Source organism: Acomys russatus, chromosome 21 (assembly GCF_903995435.1).
Source record: "Acomys russatus chromosome 21, mAcoRus1.1, whole genome shotgun sequence".
Lineage (NCBI taxonomy): Eukaryota > Metazoa > Chordata > Mammalia > Rodentia > Muridae > Acomys > Acomys russatus.
This window is the reverse complement of record NC_067157.1, coordinates 9,491,022-9,511,888: the sequence shown is the minus strand read 5'-3', so window position 1 is coordinate 9,511,888 and position 20,867 is coordinate 9,491,022. Positions and strand designations below refer to the sequence as shown.

At 47.6% G+C, this 20,867-nt stretch overlaps 1 protein-coding gene across 1 annotated transcript in view; it reads right to left on the bottom strand.

The window, feature by feature from the left end:
* Armc2 (armadillo repeat containing 2) overlaps positions 1–20,867 on the bottom strand; it is a 109,847-nt gene that overhangs the window by 14,443 nt on the left and 74,537 nt on the right. Inside the window, exons 12-13 of the mRNA XM_051164313.1 lie at positions 16,873–16,972; positions 660–960 (exon numbers count right to left, since the gene is read on the bottom strand). Of these exons, the coding sequence (XP_051020270.1) occupies positions 660–960; positions 16,873–16,972 (401 nt within the window). The remainder of the gene's footprint in view (positions 1–659; positions 961–16,872; positions 16,973–20,867) is intronic.

The window sequence follows — 20,867 nt, the reverse complement described above, 5'->3', positions numbered from 1 at the left end:
CACATGAGCACACAGATCAGAATCAATTTCTGCTGTGACAGAGTAAACTAGAAAGGTGGGACATGAGAGATGGGGGGACACGACCACAGGTAACACGACAACTGGAAAAGAGGATGAACTCTGTTCATACGGACTGATTCTGGGAAATTTTAGAATTTCCCAGTTTCGTGGCGGTGGGTTTGGTTTGGTTTTGAGACAGGTCTCATATAGCCCAGGCAGGCTTTCAACCTCGCTCTGCTGCCTGAGTGCTGGGATTGCAGACAAGGCCACCTCAACGTGGGATAAGTTCAGCTGGAGACTTAAACCCTAGGCCCGTGTGTATGTCAGGCAAGCATTCTACAAAGTGACCCAACCCCCAAAAGTGTTTTTCCTTTTCACAGGAAAGCTAAGGAGATTCCTTAAGAAGTGAGCTGAGGGCTGGAGCGATGGCTCAGAGGTTAGGAGCTCCGCCTGCTCTTCCAAAGGTCCTGAGTTCAATTCCCAGCAACCACATGGTGGCTCACAACCATCTGTAATGAGATCTGGTGCCCTCTTCTGGTGTGCAGGTGTACATGCAGGCAGAACACTGTATAGTAATAAATAAATCTTAAAAAAAAAGAAGTGAGCCGAACCCTCACCACAGCCCTCCCGCAGATCTGTCCTGGGCCTACAGCTCTCACCCAGAACACTCAGCAGCAGGCTCACCACCTGCACGTTGGCTGCCAACACGGGGCCAATGCGCGGGTGAATGGCTAAGTTGGCCAGGACGCGGGTCAGCTTGATCAGCACATCCTCGGCCTCTGCCTCTGGCCTGGCTCCTGAAAGCCCCGGCCTCGGTGAGTGCCCCTCAGGCTGGGAGAAGTTCTGAAACAGTGTGAGCAGGGTTTCAACGCTCCCACTCTCGTTGGAGAATAATTCCCGGGCCTGGTTACTTTTCGCTGTCAGGTTGCCAAGGATAAAAACAACTCGAATTACTAAATCCTGCAATAAACAAAAGACAGAGCATTACAAGCATAAAGGAGCTGGAGCAGTCAGTGGAAAGAATACAGTGTGGTTTAATTTATGCACAACTTAACTAATAGGAAAATGGACCACATCTGGCTTGTACAAAGTCTCTTGCAGCGTTTGAGTCCTAAGATGGGTGCAAAATGACAGAAGAGATTAGAAGCGCCTGGTGGCCCTGAATGAATGCAGAAGGACTGACAGACTCCTCCAGGCCTGAGAGCCTTCATCTCAAAATGTGGGTGGTCTTTTTAAAAACCTGGAAACAATTAGTTGAGTGAGCTAAATATGTCATGTGAGTCCACATTGTGAAGCTAATAGATTTCGTGAGCATCCAAATTCTTTAACACACACACACACACACACACACACACACACACACACACACACACACACAAAATAAAATTCCTCTCACGCCTCAATATCCCAAACTCTCCACAGAAGAAGGTCACTCAAAAGTCGAGCATTTCCTTATAGTGGAACTGGTCACAGCAGGTCTTCTTGGTTTTAGCACTGTTGATGCTTGAAGCAAGGTCAGTCTGTCTGTCTGTCTGTCTGTCTGTCTGAGACACGGTCTCCTCATGTAGCCCACATCTAAAACCACTGTGCTACTGAGGGACCCATAATAAAAAAAAGTGACTGTTACTTCTGGAAGTAAGTGGTGGCTACGTGATTGACACTTAAAATTGTTTGCTGGAGATATGATATTGACTTACATTCAGAATTTTAGATTCACCAAGATAGGAAAGATGTTTTCTACAAATAGCCAAAACACTATGAATGCAACATATATATAATTCCTGATTGTTTCATGGTTCTTCTTGCTGTAGGAAGTTTATTGTATATGTGTGTAATAATATAAATGTATATATAAAAATATTTAATAAAACATTATTTTTTTTAATTTATCAGTATTACCAGTATGATCAGTATGCCTGGCTAGTAATCAATTAATTAAGACGCAGACACTTGTTATATTTTAAAATGGCCTTAGTTAACCTGGGGCAGGGCAGACATTAATCCTCTACACTACGTCCCATAGTGGTGTACGTATGTGACACCTGCCCCAGTCCCATATCATCTGTTTCTAATAAATTCTATCAAGCTACCTCCCATCCATAATCTCAAATACTTGCTAATGTTTTTTTTTTTTTTTTTTTTTTAATCTGAGCTGGATTCTCCATCCACGCCAGCCATGTGCTTCTCCTCCATCTAACCCATGGCGGCCTTCCTCTCTTCCCTTCAGGTCTCTCTCCTTCCCCTTAGTGGCGGTCTTTCTTCTTCCCAGAATTCCTCTCTCTCCTAGCCCCACCTATCTCCTGCCTGCCCAGGCGAGATGGCTTTTTATTAGGCAAAAGGTTACTTAATTAAGCAAGCAGTAATTAACATCAAAATACATCAGACCACCCACCCCAACCAAAAAATCCCCAATAAAAAGACACAAAGTAACAGAATGGGTTTTTAAAAAATTAAAATAAAATTGTTTGCTGGCTTGTACATCATATATGTCATGTGTGTAAATGCACTTTTCTGTATATGTGCCATATAATAGATAGATGTTCTTATTTATTGGCTTTTCCTGAAATATGTTCTCATGTATCCCAGGCTGGCCTTGAACTCACTACGTAGCCAAAGATGACCTTGAACTCCAGGTCCTTTGCCCCCACCTCTTGAGTGCTGGGACTGCAGGTGTGTGGTGCCAAATCCATTTTATTTTATTTTGTCCTGGGAATTGGACCCGGAGCTTTGTGCATGCTAGGCAAGTACCTATCAACTGAAACCCCAACCCCAAGGCTCTAAACTTGTTCTTAAAAAAAAAAAAGTAAGATCAGGACTTCTGAGGCTGAGGCAGGGGAATTACCTTGAGTTCAAGGCCAGAATGGGCTACATAGTGAATTTCAGGTAGCCTGGGCTAGAGAGGAAAAAGAAGAAGAAGAAGAAGAAGAAGAAGAAGAAGAAGAAGAAGAAGAAGAAGAAGAAGAAGAAGAAGAAGAAACAACATGAAGGGGAAAAGTAGAAGAAAAAATGATAAAATAAAAACCTAAAACGAGAAATATAAATTCAAGATACAGAGGTAAGCATGGCTTCCCTGGGCATGGTGCTGCCTGCCTGTAATCCCAGCACCAAGGAGAAAGGCAGAAGGGTCATGAGTTGAAGGTCACCACCTTCCACTTGAGGCCATGTGAGCTGCATGGCACACTTAATTTGACCATGGTACACAGGATGGCGAATGCGTGGATGAGGCCTCAGGGAAGGGAGCGATAACAGAGACGTTGCTAAGGGCTGTCACTGGGCCAGGTGTGATGCTCAGGGCGCCGGGCTAGTGCAAGCAGAACTAGACTTGGACCCAGAGCTTCCTGGATACTGGGGTCCTCACACGCAGCAGCCGTCGGCTTCTCTCCTCTGCCCTGGCCGCTTCCAAACAGTTAGGGACTTCCGCCACTAACCAGGGGCGTTCCCACCACTCTGCTTCCTGATCAGGTTAGTAGTTACTTTGGCCTTAACGAAGGGGACAGGGCTGAAGTCTAGGCACCTTTTCAACAAGGTGTAAAGGAACAGGTAGGATCCTGAGGTCCAGCACAGGGCCTTGGCAGTGCCAAACAGTCAGAGGCAGATTGAGGGCAAAGGACACCTTTTGATTTGCAGGCAACAAATGTGCCAGTGTCAACTTGTCCCTGCTTGCTCTTGAAGAAATGTCCCTGGCTCTGGCAGAGCAGCAGTGTGGCTGCTGGCACAGCTGTAAGCCACTTGCCATCATGCAGAAGGGGCAGAGCCCAACACTGTGGCAAGGACTGAAGCCTGGAGCTCCGGGTGGTGGTGGTGATTGGTGGCAGAGGCGGTGGCAGTGGTGGTGGTGGTAGTGATGGTTGTTGGTGGTGATGGTGGTGGTGGTGATGGTGGTGGTGGTGGTGCTGATGGTGGTAGTGGTGGTGGTTATGGTGGTTGGTGGTGGGGTTTTATGGGTGGTGGTTGGTGGTGGGGTGGTTGGTGATGGAGTGGTTGGTGGTGGTGGCTGCGGCTGTTTTCAGAGACAGTTCAAGTCAAAGCACTCAGCAGTCATCCAGTTAGGAGAGCCTGCTTCTGCTCCACCTCTGGAAAGAAGATGTTCATTCCCAGCTAAGGCTTAGATGGGCAGGACTGGGGGTGCGCACACAGAGACCAACATGACCGTGCTCTGAACCGCTTACAGTCTACCTAACAAGCACAGGCTAATCTACGAGGGGAAACATCTTTGCAAAGAGCAAAACAGCAAAGGAGATGAATTCTAGCTAGAGACACAGGAGGCTCAGGGTCTCTGGACCCCTAGTGATGATCATGAGACTGAAAGAGTGAGACACAGGCACAGTGTAATTACAGTGCACCAACATCTTAGCTAACTGCTGGGCTGACCCAACGGATTCAGAGGAGTATAGAAAAAAAGGATACTCAAAGCTGGGAGTTAGGGTTGCATACCTGAGTCCCAGCACTCACAAAGACTGTAAGTTCAAAGCCAAAGTCAGACTTTGAAACACAGGAAGGAAGGAAGGAAGGAAGGGAGGGAGAGAAGGCAAGAAGGAAAGAGAAGGGGGAGGGAGAGAGATGGAGAGGAAAGAAAGAGGAAGAGAAAGAGAGAGAGAGAGAGAGAGAGAGAGAGAGAGAGAGAGAGAGAGAGAGAGAGAGAGAGAGACGGCTCAATAAATAAAGGTGCTTGCTGCCAAGCTTGAGGACCTTAGTTCAATCCGTTGAACTGTAGGTGGAGAGAAACTAGTTAGCTTCCAGCTTCCACATGTGTGCCATGGCATGCATATGCCTGTACACACACACACACACACACTAAACATTTTGGGGAGAAAGGGGAGTAAGAAGGAATGAGGAAGCGAGGTGCCAACGAGCAGCAAAACCATCACAAACGAACTTGAGATGACCCCTGCCGTGCCATGGAGCACTGGCTGTGCGCATCTGCTGTGTGGACAGGGCTGGGTCTCTGTAAGACAATCTATCTCATGGTGCCTGAGATGCTTGGCCATGCACATTCTATAAAGAAGCTGAAGCCTGTGGCCTTAAATCTACAGTAAAGCATGGGATTTCACCAAGACCCTCAAATCCCACTGCATAGTTCCTTTAAGCAATTCCTGATGCCGAAGGCGCTGTCTCTCAAAGTAAGGAACTGAAGAGACCAATCTCTAACACTCAGGACAGGTGCAACAGAAAAGCAGGATGGGGGGGGGGGGGGGCGGTGCAGTTCCAAGAACTCAGTTCCTTGGCAGAAACTTCTGCCTCTTATTTCCCAAGCCAGTGTCTGGAAGCAGAAGTTCTGCAAATGTTGATATGCGTCAGACTGACCCTGTACAAGTTCTACGTCATAGCGGTTAATACTGATTGTAGCAGCAGCGCAAGGAATCAACACATGGACCTTCAGGTGTGCTGGCAGGGGTTCTAGGCCTCTCCCTCCCTGCTCTGATAAACACCACGGCCAACAGCCACTTGGGAAAGAAAGGGTTTATGTGGCTTGCACTTCCACACCTCAGTCTATCAGTGAGGGAAGTCAGGACAGGAACCCAGAGGCAGGAACTGAAGGAGAGGCTAAGCAGGGATGCTGCTTCCTGGCTTGCTCTCGGGCTCAAATTCAGCCACTTAGACCTCTGAGAACCACCAGCCCAAGAGTGTCACCACCCACAGTAGGCTGGACTTCCCCCATCAATTATCACTTAAGAAAATGCCCCCACAGGTTTGCCTATAGCCCAATTTGAGGGAGGCATTTTCTCAGTTGAGGCTCTCTCTTGCCAGATGACCCTAGCTTGTGTCAAGTTGATAAAACAACAACAACAAAACGAACCTGCACACAAAGCTCAATGCGCGTGCGCGCGTGCGCGTGCGCGCGCACGCGCGCGCACACACACACACACACACACACACACACACACACACACGGGCCGAGTCACTAGACATGGTAACTTCTGTCTTTGCCATCTGGGCAAAGAGGAGACAGCTAGCTCCTCCCCACTTCACACCAGCCACCTGAGTGTTCCCTGGTGGAGTTCTCCCATCCCCACAAGGCGACATGAAAAGAGACAGCAAAGACATTGTAAACGATTTAAAATGTCGTCTGAGGAACTTAACAGCTTACTCATCTTGGCTAAATCACTGTCAGGACCGAGCCATTTACTTCCCAGATGTCAACCACTGCACGGTGAAGAATGCTCACTCGGTGTTTGTTTCTTTGTCTTTGTCTTTTTCTTTTTTTCCTTCCTTTCCCCTCTCCCTGGGTTGTCTGGCCCAGGGAACCTCAGTTGCCAGGATCCTATGAATTCATCTGCATAGAGCAAGGGCTACTCTTTCTAACACTCCCCCTGGCTCCTTGCCACATCTAAACAGCTTTGGTTCTAACATCTGTGTGGGTCCTCCCCCCCCCCCCCCGGCGTGACGTGGACGGTTCGTTTGAAGTGGCTGTGGGGTGGTGGGGTGTGAAGAGTTAACACAGTTGCGGCAGCGCCTCTCTCCCTGCCGTCAGATGGAAAAAGGGAGGGGGTGGTTCCTGGCAGCAGCCTTGCCAACTGAAGGATGGCATGCGAGATCAACAAACGGGGTGACAGATTGTGCCGTGTGCAGCCTCCAGCCCCCACCAACTGCTCCCCTCACTGCTTCTGTCCTGTGACTGTGGCGTCTTTCCTTCCACCATGCTCAAATATGTTTCCCAAGGAGCCCGAAGCACAAAATAGGCCAGACAGAAGCAGTCTCCTGGAAGGCTGTTCCTGCACTTGTGCTTGGATGGCTCATCTACGATCCAGAGACCAGAAGCTAAGCAAGGGATTCTGGGGGCCATGGCCTCATTGTAAGTAGCCTGGGCTCTTATCCCTGCCCTGAAAGGTATCCTCACTCACAAACCCCAGACCTATACAGAGGTTATCTACTGCTGCCCAGGCCAACCCACCTGAAACAGACAAAGTACCTCTTAGCAAATAATTAAAAAAAAAAAAAAAAAAAAAAAACCAAAACCTTAAATACCAAGAAAGTCAGACGTAGTGCTGCTCGCCTTTAATCCCGGCACTTGGGAGGCAGAGGCAGGTGGATCTCTGTGAGTTCAAGGTGAGCCTGGCCTACAGAGTGAGATCCAGGACAGCCAGAGTTAACCTGTTTCAAAAAAGACAAAAACAAGGCAACAACAAAGTACACAAATGGCAAATCACTAGTTCACAGACCCACAATTTCACAACAGAAAAAAAAAGTTCCTTCAAAACCCAGCTCTCCATCCCTCAGTCTTTCTCAGTCTCTGAGACCAGCACTCTACTTCTACAGGATTTTTATTAAGCCAACACATCGGCGCATGCTCACACTGCAATTACATGGTTTTGAAATAGCAAAATGAAGATGAATCCGGAGAGGCTTTTAATATCCCTGAGAAGGTGATCTGAATAACCAGTTCATTCCGACTTTCTAATTTAGCTGGAAATAGAACTAATTATTGGCAACTACAGCCAACCAGAGCCCAGACAGGCAGCATGCTACCGTAAGAGGCCTGAGCTTCCTGGAGCCTGGCAGGCTTGACTTCCTCAGGTCACCATGGGATGTCTCAATAGGCGTGCACTTTATGGGTCTCACAAGTTATAAATAAATGACTTTAACTGGGACAGGTCACTGCCAAACAGAATGGTCTGTGGCCACTTCTAGTAGTGGCAACAGCAGGCACTAGCTACTGTGGGAGCTACCTTCCATCTGAGAGAAACCGGCCTAAAGCCAGGAAGAGATTGCCACCCTTACTCTGGGGTATGGAAACTGAGGCTTCTGGAGACTCCACTGTGATGGAACAAAGTAGAGCCTGAACAATGACTTCTGAGCACGCTGATGCACTTCTCAACCCCCCAGGCCTGTGATATTATTTTTAAATGGGAGGGGGTTTGAGACAGGGTCTCTCTCATATAGCCCTGGCTGACCTGGAACTCACTACATAGACTGGCCGGCCTCAAACTCACAGAGATCTACTTGCTTCTGCCTTCTGAGTACTGGGATGAAAAGGCATGTGCCAGGCATCTGTGGTCCTTCACCAATCTTTTAGACTGGTTATGTGTCTTCTCTTGTGAAAGGCGGCCCTGGTGGCCTGTCTTTGGACTGCAAGAGGAGACTTGGAATCCCTTCTGCCTCCTGGGGGCAGCACACAGCACACACTCTGCCCTCTGTGACCTACAGTGCTTTACCTCACAGCGCTCCCCACCCACAGGCAGCCGCAGTGAGCACATGGCTCTCACGCCCTCCCCATGGGGCCCTAAAATAGCCCCTGTACCTAACACTGACCATAGGAGGAGAACTGATGTCAAGCTGTCACAAAAGAAATAAACTATGTACCACAGACTCCTTGCACCTAGGAGACAGCTCCTACCCAGCATAGAAAAACATCTGAGAAAGATCTTTAAGAATTGGGAGTTGGGGGAAGGGTAAACGAATTGAAAAATTTGGCACTTCCCCATACCCTTAACCAGAAAATCAATCAAAAAATCCTGTTTTAAACTCTGGCTAAAATTGCCTGCATCTTAAGTGTTGATTCGGGATCTCCAGTTCGCTTTCTTTCTCTTTAAATAAAATCCTAAACATTATGTGCACTTACAGGTGGCTGAGGAATAAATACACGTTACTAAAGATGAGCTGCAGACAACCAGGAAAATGCTGGCTAACCCACCAGCACTGCAGATGGGTTGCCAGTTGGCCTGAACATTTAAATGTATATAGCAGACCAATCCGAGAAATCCTAGACTCAAAACCAAGATGGAAGCAGATCGTTGTTAAGGCAGAGCTGACCACGCGCCCTGTCAACAGTCATTTACTGAGCACTGACACTCCACAACTATGAACGTGGCTCCCACTCAAAAATACCAGGGGAACAGCAGAATCTGACCGTGCTGGGTTCCTTTTTCAGCTACAGACATGAAGGCATTTGGGTTCTGTGCTGAGTGGGGGAAGAGCCAGTTCCACAAGGACAAAGCAGCAGGCCCTGGAAAGAATGAGCAAGCTCAGACCCACTGTGCCTGCCCGGTCAGGGGTGCAGAACCTGGGGGCGAGGCTGGACAAGGAGCAAACTCAGCCAACTGCTCTCCCAGCACCACTGGGAATGTGCCGGCAGAGAGGCCGGGAAGGCAGCCAGAGGACATGCTCCTGCCAGGGAGGAGGCGGAGAGCCAGTGGAAGCAAGTTACCACACAAAGACACCCGGGCAAGAGGTGGCAGAGAGTCCTCCTAACCAATCCACCACAGCTGCTTAGAGGAGGCAGAGGAAAGGGGGGCACGTGTTGTTCTCTGGGGTACTGAGTGTCTGGGTAGCACCCGAACTAGAAAAATGGGGAGCCATCCCAGGTCTCTCTTCCCACAACACGATGCCCGGGCTGTCCAAATCAGTGCCCATGCCACATGCCTGGACTGAGGGACCGCTTACCCTACACAGGCCGGTCTACATCGAACTACATGGAACAAGAGGCTGATTTTAAATACGGCACAAGCGAGGGGAATAGCGTGAAAGCGGGAGGGAGGGAGGAACGGGAGGACACAAGTGATGGGATAACAATTGAGTTGTAATCTGAATAAATTAATAATAAAAAAAGATAAATTGAAAAAAAAATGGCACCAGCAAGGACCAGGCTGGTGACTCCAGACAGGTTTCCAAAGCTCTGGCTCTAATAGCTCTATTTAAAAGGAGAGAGACAGAGAGAGAGACAGACAGAGAGAGAGAGAGAGAGAGAGAGAGAGAGAGAGAGAGAGAGAGACAGAGAGAGAGAGAGAGACAGAGAGACAGACAGAGAGACAGAGACAGAGAGAGAGACAGAGAGAGACAGAGAGAGAGACAGAGAGACAGAGAGAGAGAGACAGACAGAGAGAGAGACAGAGAGAGAGAGACAGAGAGAGACAGAGAGAGAGAGACAGAGAGAGACAGAGAGAGAGAGACAGAGAGAGACAGAGAGAGAGACAGAGAGAGAGAGAGACAGAGAGAGAGAGACAGAGAAAGAGAGAGAGAGAGACAGAGAGAGAGAGAGAGAGGTTCACTCTAAAAGTGGAAAGAGCTGAGGAGACAGTGGGTTAATGGTGACTGAACACTGATATAGATAACGATTGTTCTTTGTGACTTTTGTGTGACCTTTGTAAAAAGGCTGCTCCTTACATGAGTCTTATTTCAGGCATTTTAGCAGCTCTCTTGCCCAGTAGATATTTACAGGAGAAACGGGGAAAATCCCAACATGTTCTTCCAAAAAACAAACCCACACGTATATTGCTGAGCTTCTAAAAGTAGCAGTGGTGACGTCAGAGGAGCCTCGGAAGCCAGCCCGGCCTCAGCAACACGGCTTGCTTCTTCCCCCTTATCAAGCCCATCTGTTTGCACATTTGGTTTGTACCAAATGCAATTTACACCATAAAGCAAGACAATATGTGCCTATTTCTGAAATGAGATTTGTCATTTAATTGGCTCTTGATAGGAATTCTTACCTAACTGAAAATCAGAGTGGCTCTGAATCAAGCTGGTGGCAACTCTGTTTCTGTCTCAGTTTTGTGTCCCTTGAGACCTGAGCTGCAGACCAGCTTAGCACTTGGACAAATTAATTACACAGACATAGTTGAAGTCGTGCTGTTGTCACTGTGGGAGTCCACCCTGAAAGCTGGAAGGGAGCTCTTGTAGGGATGGTTGAACCTGAACCTCCCAGCTGTATACCCAACCATCGTGCAGACTGAGCCCACAGAAATAAGGCGCCGTTGTCAACAGAAATAAGGCGCCACGCTCAAACATGTCTGCTGTGAATGTACAAGGTTCAGATGTGGGTATGTACTGTGCTCTTTCAAAGCGGGGGGGGGGGGGGGGGGGGGGGGGGGGGGGGGGAATAACCTCTATAGGAATACGGGATTGTCTTGATGACAAAGCAGTACTCGTGGGCCCCTGAGGGTTCCAAGGGCCCCATCTCATCCCTCCTGAGTGGGCCACTCTGACTGGTGTCTGCCAAGGATGGCAGCTGGTCCTGGGACAACTTGTTTTCACAAAAGTCTGGCAGAGAAAATTAGGAGAACACTCTAATGTAACATAGTATACTGTCTTGTTTTGCCTAAGGAACTGTCTCTGAAGCTTGCTTCCCTCAGTGGTAGAGCTCTCGTTTAACAACCCCCCCACTCCCCGCCCCCCCCCCACGGGCGGGGGGGGGGGGGGCGGCGCGGCACAACCAGATCAGAAACTGTCAGCTGCCCATTGCAAAGGTGAATGAAACAGGCCCACCATTCTTGAGACAGGCTCACTCGGCTGCTCTCGCCACTTGCTTTCTACTTTGACACACGCACCCTATGTCAGGGCGGCCTGTGTAAGCATTTGCAGGTCGCTGGACGTTTATCTAAAGTCGCTGGGTCCACAAGGTAGGATGTGTCTCAGGGAGCCACTCCCACAGTTCGTGCTGCCCGCCCTCGGAGGAGGTCTCAGCTCTCGGGTCCCACCCCAGACCTCCTCCATCAGAACCCCCCCCCCACCCCGTGGGCCCAGCAATCTGCATGTTAAAAGCCTCCCAGGAGATTCCTTCCAAGGATAAAGCAAGTGTGGAGGCCGGGATTGAACCGAGAAACCACCGCACATCGCCCGGCTTTAATCCCTACGGTCTATTTTTATAGTATCGCTTTATGAACACATACGAATTCTCATTCCTATTAAATCATTCTCACGGCACGAATGTGTAGAAATTAAAAGTGAAGGCCACCTACCCCTCCTGTAACTCAGATCACTCAGAAGTGCCTGTTTAAATGCTGCAGTCAACCTCAACAGCCACAAAAGCAGCAGGGTTGACACCTGCTTTGGTACTTCTTTATATAATCTCATTCTCCTCCCCCCCCCCCCCCCCCGCGGACTCCCCCCCCTCCCCCGCCACCGCCCTTTAACAAAAACAACAGCAGGTGGGGAAGAAGTATTTCACATCTCCCAACAGCAGTGAGCCCCATACAGGATTTCCCCCTCTATGTGTCATGGAAGTAATAAGCCACAGTTTCCTGCGCAGCACCCTGCCTCCTGCTGAGATCACTTTGGGAGGGGGGAGTCACTGTGTGCATAGGTGACATTCACTGGTATGAAGCACTTTTTTGTTTATTAGTTTGGGGACTCACTATGTAGCCTGGCTTGGTGTCTAACTCATGATCCTCCTGCCTCAGTTTCCCTAGTGTTGGGACAAAGGTGTGCAGTTTAGATTTCAGGTTTTGGTTTCTTTTTTTGTTTGTTTGTTTGTTTGTTTGTTTGTTTTTGAGACAGGGTTTCTCTATGTAGCCTTGGCTGTCCTGGACTCGCTTTGTAGACCAGGCTGGCCTTGAACTCACAGCGATCCGCCTGCCTCTGCCTCCCGAGTGCTGGGATTAAAGGCGTGCGCCACCATGCCCGGCTTTAGATTTCAGGTTGTATGAGAAATCACAACAGGCACATGCGAGGAGTCGCATCAGGAGGAGCACCTGCTTAATGCCAGCCTGCTGGGTTCCGTGATTTAAAACCACATGCAAGTATAAATGTTGGTTTGATTTTACTTTAACTCTTGTCAACGAGCCAAGCTGTATGCAGAAGTGAAGGGTACAGTTTCTGTGTGTCATTTAGGAAGCACAGTGGGCACCCAGGGCATTCAGCTCTCAGAGCAGCTACCAAGGACTAGAAAATTCTCTTTGTGTGTGTGTGTGTGTGTGTGTGTGTGTGTGTGAGAGAGAGAGAGAGAGAGAGAAACAGACAGACAGAGAGACAGAGACACAGACAGAGAGACAGAGACACAGACACAGAGACAGACAGAGAGACAGAGAGAGACAGAGAGACAGAGACACAGACACAGAGACAGAGAGACAGAGAGACAGAGACACAGACACAGAGACAGAGACAGAGACCGACAGAGAGACAGAAAGACAGAGACAGAGAGACAGAGACACAGACACAGAGACAGAGAGACAGGGGAGACAGAGACAGAGAGACAGAGACAGAGACAGAGAGACAGAGACAGAGACTACATTCCAGGCTCCAGTCAGATTCGGAGATGTAGACAAGGAATGGCACATAAAACAGACAAGGACAAAAAGGATTTGTACAGTTCTGCTGTTTCTCTGGTCCTCACTGTTGCCTTTCATCCCAGATACTTTCACGTCCGGGACATTCATTCTACCAGACTTACTGCCCAGACCCGGGTTGGTGGTCCCTTCCTTCATTTTATTCAACATTAATTTTTAAATTATTTTTATTTTATGGGTATGGGTGTTTTGGCTGCATGTATGTCTGTGCATTACTCATGTGCCTGGTGCCGACAGGGGCTGGAAGAGAGCATCAGATCCCCCGGAACTGGAGTTTCAGATGTTTATGAGCCGCCATGTGACCACTGGAGTCAAACCCTGGTCCTCTGCAAGAGCAGTCAGTGCTCTGAACCACTGAGGCACCTCTTCAACCCCTCAGCATTCCTTTTTATATGTAAAATAATTTCAAATTGTGTTGGGTCAATAAATGTTAAATTGTAAGTTATATAAATGCATGCTTTCCAGATAGCACACAAAGATCCGTCTTGTAGGTAATGACTTTCAGATAAACCCTTTCAGAATTTCAGATAAACCCCCTTTCCTTTCGTTTAATGCTTTCACAAGTTTGCATTAGGCCAGATTAACTTTTTTTTTCTTCTGTTTTGTTTTGTTTTTCAAGACAGGGTTTCTGTGTGTAGCCCTGGCTGTCCTGGACTCTCTTTGTAGACCAGGCTGGCCTCGAACTTAGAGATCCACGGGCCTGGGTCTCCTTGAAATTAAAGTGCCACCATGCCTGCCTCAGATGAAATCTTAAATGTTGCTGGTCTAAGAACTAATTTGAAAAAGGCTACACCATGTAAAAGTAATATCTGTACTGTTAACCGTATCACATAGAGGTAAAATTTTTGGCATGCTAATTGACCAGACATCTGCATAATTATTATGAATGCATACACATCCGTTGGCCTCCTCAACTATGCAGAGAGCAGGACCAACGGTTCCTCCTCCTCTTCCTCTTCCTCTTCTTCTTCTTCTTCTTCTTCCTTTTTTTTTTTTTTTGGCGGGCGGGGGGGGGGGGGCGGCGGTAGTTTGAGACAGGGTTTCTCTGGGTAGTCCTGGCTGTCATGGACTCAATTTATAGACCAGGCTGGCCTCAAACTCACCAAGATCTGCCTGCCTCTGCCTCCTAAGTGCTGGGATTAAAGACATGTGCCACCATGGCCTGGCCAAATTGCTTTTCTTAAAGGATGATTTTTAGCAAAAGGGACAGTAAATGTCAAAGTGGGGTGTGATGGCTAGTTTTGTGTCAATCTGATACAAGCTAGAGTTAACTGAAAGGAGGGAACGGGAACTTCAACTGAGAGAATTCCTCCATAAGATGCATTTTCTTAACTGGTGATTGCTGGGGGAGGACCCAGTCCATTGTGGCTGGTGCCATCCTGCTTGGTGGTCCTGCGTTCTATAAGCCAGGACAGCAAGCCATGAGGAGCAAGCCAGTAAGCAGCATCCTCCATGGCCTCTGCCTAAGTTCCTGCACTCACAGCTTTTGGTGGGGAACTGTGAGTGAAATAAACCCTTTCCTTCCCAAGCTCCTTTTGGGCATGGTGTTTTATCACAGCTATAGTAACTCTGACTAAGACACGGGGTCTGTAAAGTCATGATTTTCTCAAACTTATTGGCCATGAGCTCAGGAAGCTTTTTAGTTTTACCATTTAACTGATTCAACAACAACAAAAGTTTACAAATGCATGTTATCATCACAAAACTATAAAAATAAATAAAACTTCCATGTGCAATACAGGATTCCCCACAGGTTTTACTGTATTTAATTTGCGGTGCTGGGGACTGAACCTCGCTTGGGCCTTTCCCACACCAGGCAAGAGTGCCACCCACTGGCCCTCCCCATCCCAGCAAGCTAGGGTCCCACACTAAGTTGAATGCACTCTGTGGTCCAGGCAGCCCTTAAACTTGCAATCCTCCTGCCTCAGCCTCCTCTAGCTGAGCACAACGTCCTGTAAATCCAGGCCAGAGTCATTAGACCCAGCTTCGCAGGCTGGGGTTGGTGATGCTCACTGAGATGTGGGGTTTAGGGACTGAGTTCATCTGTGCTTGGTCTTATCCCATCACTACTGCTTACTGTCTGCGTCTTCTGATTCAGATACGTAGTGAGAACACACACACACACACACACACACACACACACACACACACACACACATACACACACACACACACACACACATATATATATATATATGATTTCTTCTTCCGAATCATACTGTACTTGGGTATCTACTGAGAAAGAAATCTCCCGCTCAGTTATCTGACTTTTGTTATATAGGTGTTTTGTCACAGGGCAGGTCTAAACTGCTCCCCTATACCTAGAATTGCCTGGGGTTCCTATTCAAATCCTACCCAGGTGGACTCTGCTAAGCCTCTGAGACAGACAAAACCAGGCATGTCGACATGGTACAGGCATAGCTGAAATATGAAGTGTGGGTTTTTAGAACCTTCTGAAGGTTGATGAGGTGAATTCCTTAGAAATGCCACCCTCCTCCTGGGGTCGGGGCTGTGTGGATGGGGACGGGACTGACTTAGAAATAAACAAAACCTTCAAGATCAAAGGGGCTCCAGACCATTTCTGCTGGCTAAGCACGTGCTGCCAGGACTGTACATGAAGGGACTACAAAGCTTTCCAATAGATTTCTACAACCCCAGTTAAATCTAGCAGAAATAGTTGGGCATACTACTGGAGTACGGAGTGGCAGTTTTCCTTAAGTTGCTGTGTGGCTGAAGATCAGTTCTGAACTTCCGAGTCCAGGTAAAATGCCAGATGTTCAAACACCTATGCCACCGCCAACCACGCACGCACATTAGGGTAGGTTGCAGAAGCTCTAGGACCTGGCTTTATATACTGGGGGTGGGGTGGGGCTGTTCCCCCGAGCCTGCGCTCATAGGAAGGGAGTGTTAAATCTATCCCTTCTGTTTTGCTGTTGCTATGGCAGCCCACTGGTACGAAAAGATGGGAAGAGTTCTTAGTATGTCCCCCTTCAAACCAGGAAGAGAACAGTAAATATTTAAGGAAGATGCTTGACTATTAAGGAAAGATTATTTTATAACCCTTTACAGATTCCAAAGCATTTTGCCAACTCCAAACTCACTGTTTCCACATAAAAAGCCTTCCGTGGGAGCGTCACCCCGTCACCCCCGATGTAACATCCTGTGTCCGCAGGGAGCTCACGGTGGTGCAGTGCAGGAGAGAGCTGCATGGCTGATAGTGCTGGGACCACCAGCAGAAGACCCGTACAAGACTTACAGGAGCTTTGGCTAATGACTTGAGGAAGTATTTGAGACACAAAACCACTTCCTTGTACCCTGGCCCACCTACTCCCTGGCTCTTCTAAAATAGCTTGGCTTTGAGGAAAATCCTGTACTCTAAAATACAACATGATCAAACAATTAGTAAACTTAAAAGCTAAGAGAATCTTCAGGGCACATCCCATGCAGAGGAACCCCAGCTTTTGCCTGCATGCTAAGTCCCCAGGGTTCTTGCTAATAGGCAGGACTCACACTGCCCATCTGAGTCCGCAAGCCTGGGGTCAAGTTCAGCGAGGCTTCAACCGAAATAGGCACCCCAGAACAGCTCACCTGGCAGCCTGTACGTCCCCAAGAGGAATGGAACTCCTGCAGTCTACCCCTAAACCAGGAACCGCCCATAAGGACCATATCCCACAGAGGCAGGCTCTGCCTTAGATTACTCTCTGTTCAGCCCTTGCTGGTATTCACTGACTCCTGGGGCCATTGCACCACTCATGGAGGCTTCCAGTGGGAACTGACTGACACGTTAAGAACACGGACTCACTCAGCACGGCCTCCCACAAGTGCACCTGTGCACAGACACTGAGGATACTGAAGGCAAACATGCAGGACTGACCTGTTTCTTCTGGTATTTGTTCAGGAGACTTAGAAACAAGGCGTAACATCTGGAATAGCTGGCCAGGGCTGCGCAGCAGTCACGGTAAGTGGTTAGTTTGCTGTGGGATCCAAGTAGGAAAATCAGAATAAATGCTATTTTTTTTTTTTTAAGTACACATAGTATCCCTGTAAATGCAGACCACGCCGATTCGTGAAAAAAAGGTCAGAAAGACCCCGGTACACTAGTGCAGAGAAAATGCAAAGAGGCTCGCTCTCTATTCTAGACTCTAAGAGGATGTCACCTTAGAGTCCGTCATGAAGGGAAACCAAGGCAGGAAGTACAGCGGAGACCACGGAGAAATGTTGCTCACTAGCTTGCTTCCCTGTGGCTTGTCTGCTTGCCTTCCTATACAACCCCACCTCCAGTGGGCTGAGCTCTCACGTCAACCAGTCATCAAGAAAATGTCCCACAGACTTGCCTATGGGCAATCATACGGAAGCGGTGCCTCAAGTAAGGATCCCTCTTTCCAGATGCCTGACTCCAAAAAAACCCCTAAACCATCACACACATCTAGACGGCAGGTTCCAAACAGATGCTCAGAGATAGGGGCAACATCTGCCTGGGTGACCGTCAATCTGCGAGGGCCCCCGGCAGCCGGTGTAACAGATATCAGCAAAAGTGGCCCTTAGGACAAGCAGTGCTGAAAGAGTTTCAGAAGCAGCAAGCAAGCCCCAAATATGGAAAAGCCCACGACAAACAGGAGACAGATCGTAAGTTACAGGTTAATAGGTACGACATCCCTGTGTTTCGGAATAGACCGTGCACCGGGTTGTGAGTCTCGGCACGTCTTCACGGTATTCCCCCTCCCCCAACCCTCTTTAATCAGAGTGCAGCAGGGCATGCTTGGTGCCCAAGTATAAGTGCAGCACTAGGGATCTAAGAAGTACGGGTCTACTGAGCGTGGGAACGTTGAGCCTCGCCTGGATGACACAGGAAGACCAGGTCAGGGAGTGTGCGTGCGTGCGTGTGCGTGCGTGTGTGCGTGCGTGTGTGCAGCCCTCTCCTCTATACTTGGATCCTCAGAATTGAGCTCAGGCTCTTAGGCTTGGTGACAAGTGGCTTGACCTACTAAGTCATCTCACCAGCTGGTCTCAAATTCACTATGTAGCTGAGGATGACCTTGAATTCCTGATTTTCCTACTTCCACCTCCAAAAGTTCTGGGATATGCCACACTCTCAGCTTAAATATACTAATATATGCCGGGTGGTGGTGGCGCACGCCTTTAATCCCAGCACTTGGGAGACAAAGGCAGGTGGATCGCTGTGAGTTCGAGGCCAGCCTGGTGTATAAAGTGAGTCTAGGACAGCCAAGGCTACACAGAGAAACCCTGTCTCAAAAAAAAAAAAAAAAAAAAAAAAAAAATATATATATATATATATATATACACACTAATATATTTTCTGCATATTATAAAACTTTAAAAAGTATGCTGCTTACATTTGAAATAGATTAGAACATCTAAAAATACATATGAATAAAAACAAAAATAATCCAAAATAAAATTTGTAGGATACAGTTAAAGTAATATTTAGAGGAAATTTTATAGCCTTAACAAGACCAAAAAGAAAAGTGATAGATTTTTAACTAAATCAGACAGGGGGAAAACAAAGCATCTTCACAGGGAGTAAAGAAGCGGGTGAGTACAGGAAGAGTAAGATAGAAAAGATACAACGAAATGGATCAATACATCTAATTATTCTTTGCAAAAACCTAATGGCTGGGGCCTGGAGAGGAGGCTCAGCAGTTAAGAGCACCCAAGCTCAGCTGCCAGCACCTGCATGGTGGCTTCGCCTGGAACTCCAAGCCCAGCAGGTGAAACAGCCTCTGTATAACTCTGAGGGCAGCAGGCATGTGCATGGTGCGCATACGTACACACAAGCACTGGCAGTATTCATAAAATAGAATAAATATTCATTAAAAGACAAAAAAACTAATGACTATCAAACCTTTGGTTTTTTGGTTTTTGGTTTTTGGTTTTTCAAGACAGGGTTTCCCTGTGTAGTCTTGGCTGTCCTGGACTCGCTTTGTAGACCAGGCTGGCCTCGACCTCACAGCGATCCACCTGCCTCTGCCTCCCGAGTGCTGGGATTAAAGGCGCGCGCCACCACGCCTGGCTGACTGCCAAACCTTTGATCAAGGAAAAATTTACATTATTAAAAATCAAACTAAACCTGAGGAACAATTTTAATAACAAAGAGGCTACATTAACATGGAAGTAAAAAGTACCAATCCCAGGGTCAAAATGCCTGGCTTGAACTGAAGCTCTGCGGCCTACTGATTATGTGACGTTAGAGAAATGACTGCAGTTTTCTGGGCCTCAGTTTACTGAAGGTGACAATAATGATACCTATTTGGTCAGTGCCTGGGAAGTGCTTAGAAGATTGCCCGGCACACAGTAAGCACAGTACAAGTATTTGCAAATAAGTAAAATAAATAAAATTGTACTGTTAGAGACAAAACTGATTAAAACAAACATTGATTGATAGACGTACCAGAAACTGAACCCAGGGCCTTTCACACCACAGCCAAGCATTCTACCAGGGAGACAGCTGCACTATGTGGAAGTTTTTTGTTTGTTTGTTTTTTAAAACAAGATCTTACTATGTATTATGAGCTGACCTCAAACTACCAATCTTTCTGCCTCAGCCCCCGACAAGCTGACCATTTACTGTTGTGTGAATGCATTAGGGCAAAATGGAAATCCCCATAAAAATAAAGTGGCCTGAAGCTGAACCAAGTGGAAAACATGACAGCAAATACAGCCATTAAACAAGTGTGTTAGCTGCCAGTACCTGTAGTCTTGTCTACTCAGGAGGCAGAATCTAGCTGGGGAAACAGGGTGGCGGGGGGGGGGGGGGGGGGGGGGGGGGGAGAGGAGGAGGGAGGGAAGGGAGGAGGGAGGGAGGGAGGTTGGAAAGGAGGGAAGGAGGGAGGGAGAGAGGGAGGAAGGGAGGGAGGGAGGGAGGGAGGGAGGGAGGGAGGGAGGAGTTGCTAATGACCTGAATCAGTAGTCACTAACCACACACACTTTGAGTGCGCTTTCCCACTCCTTTTATGAAGGTGCTATAAACTTGAAACTGAAAACACAAAAAATAATACAACAAAGGAAAAGTTAAGGTCAATGGAAGTCACTGACCATTCAGAATAACCTGAAACAGTGTATTAGTTAACTACATCCAACCATGCATAATAGCTCACCATAAGAAAAGCCTAGCACTCCAGAGGCAGAGGGAGAGAGATCTCTGTGAGTTTGAGGTCAATGTGATCTCTGCATTGAGATCTTGTTTCCAAAGGGCGGTGAGGGGAGCCTACAACAATTGTTTCCAGCTGGTGAGACCACAGAAAAACCCTGTAAAGCCGGGAAGAAACCACCCAATTCTCCCCAGTTTTGTACCAGAGTCCTAAGCAATGTAATAAAGAAAAGAGCTAGTCATAGTGGCTCTGACTGCACTTGGGAGGCTGGGGCAGGACTGCCAGGGGCTCAAGGCCAGCCTACATCAACATATACATTAACTAGTTAAATTAAAAACTTTAAGAAGTGGGGGGGGGGGTATTTGCAATATTTTGACAAAAACAAAATAATCATTTTCCTTTGCAGAAAATTCGTATAGACAATATAATTTGCATGGACCATATAAGGCTCTTAAGAACCTGTAGGCAAACTCTTAGGCATAATGCTCAGCAGATTCCCAAATATAAAATTAATAGGTAAATACTGATTCTATTTACAGTCATCAGTATAGCCTATGAGGAAGTAGTAACCCTTTTCCATAGGACCTAGGAATAAGTCTTGAAAGGATGTGAAATCCTTATGGAGATCTTTGTAAAATTGTACTAAGGGTATTTTTTTTTAAGCCCTGCGAAGTGGCACATACCTATAATCTTAGCTCTTAGGAGAACGAGACAACAGGCCTGGACTTTGGACTATAAAGTAAGACCCATTCTCTAGAGA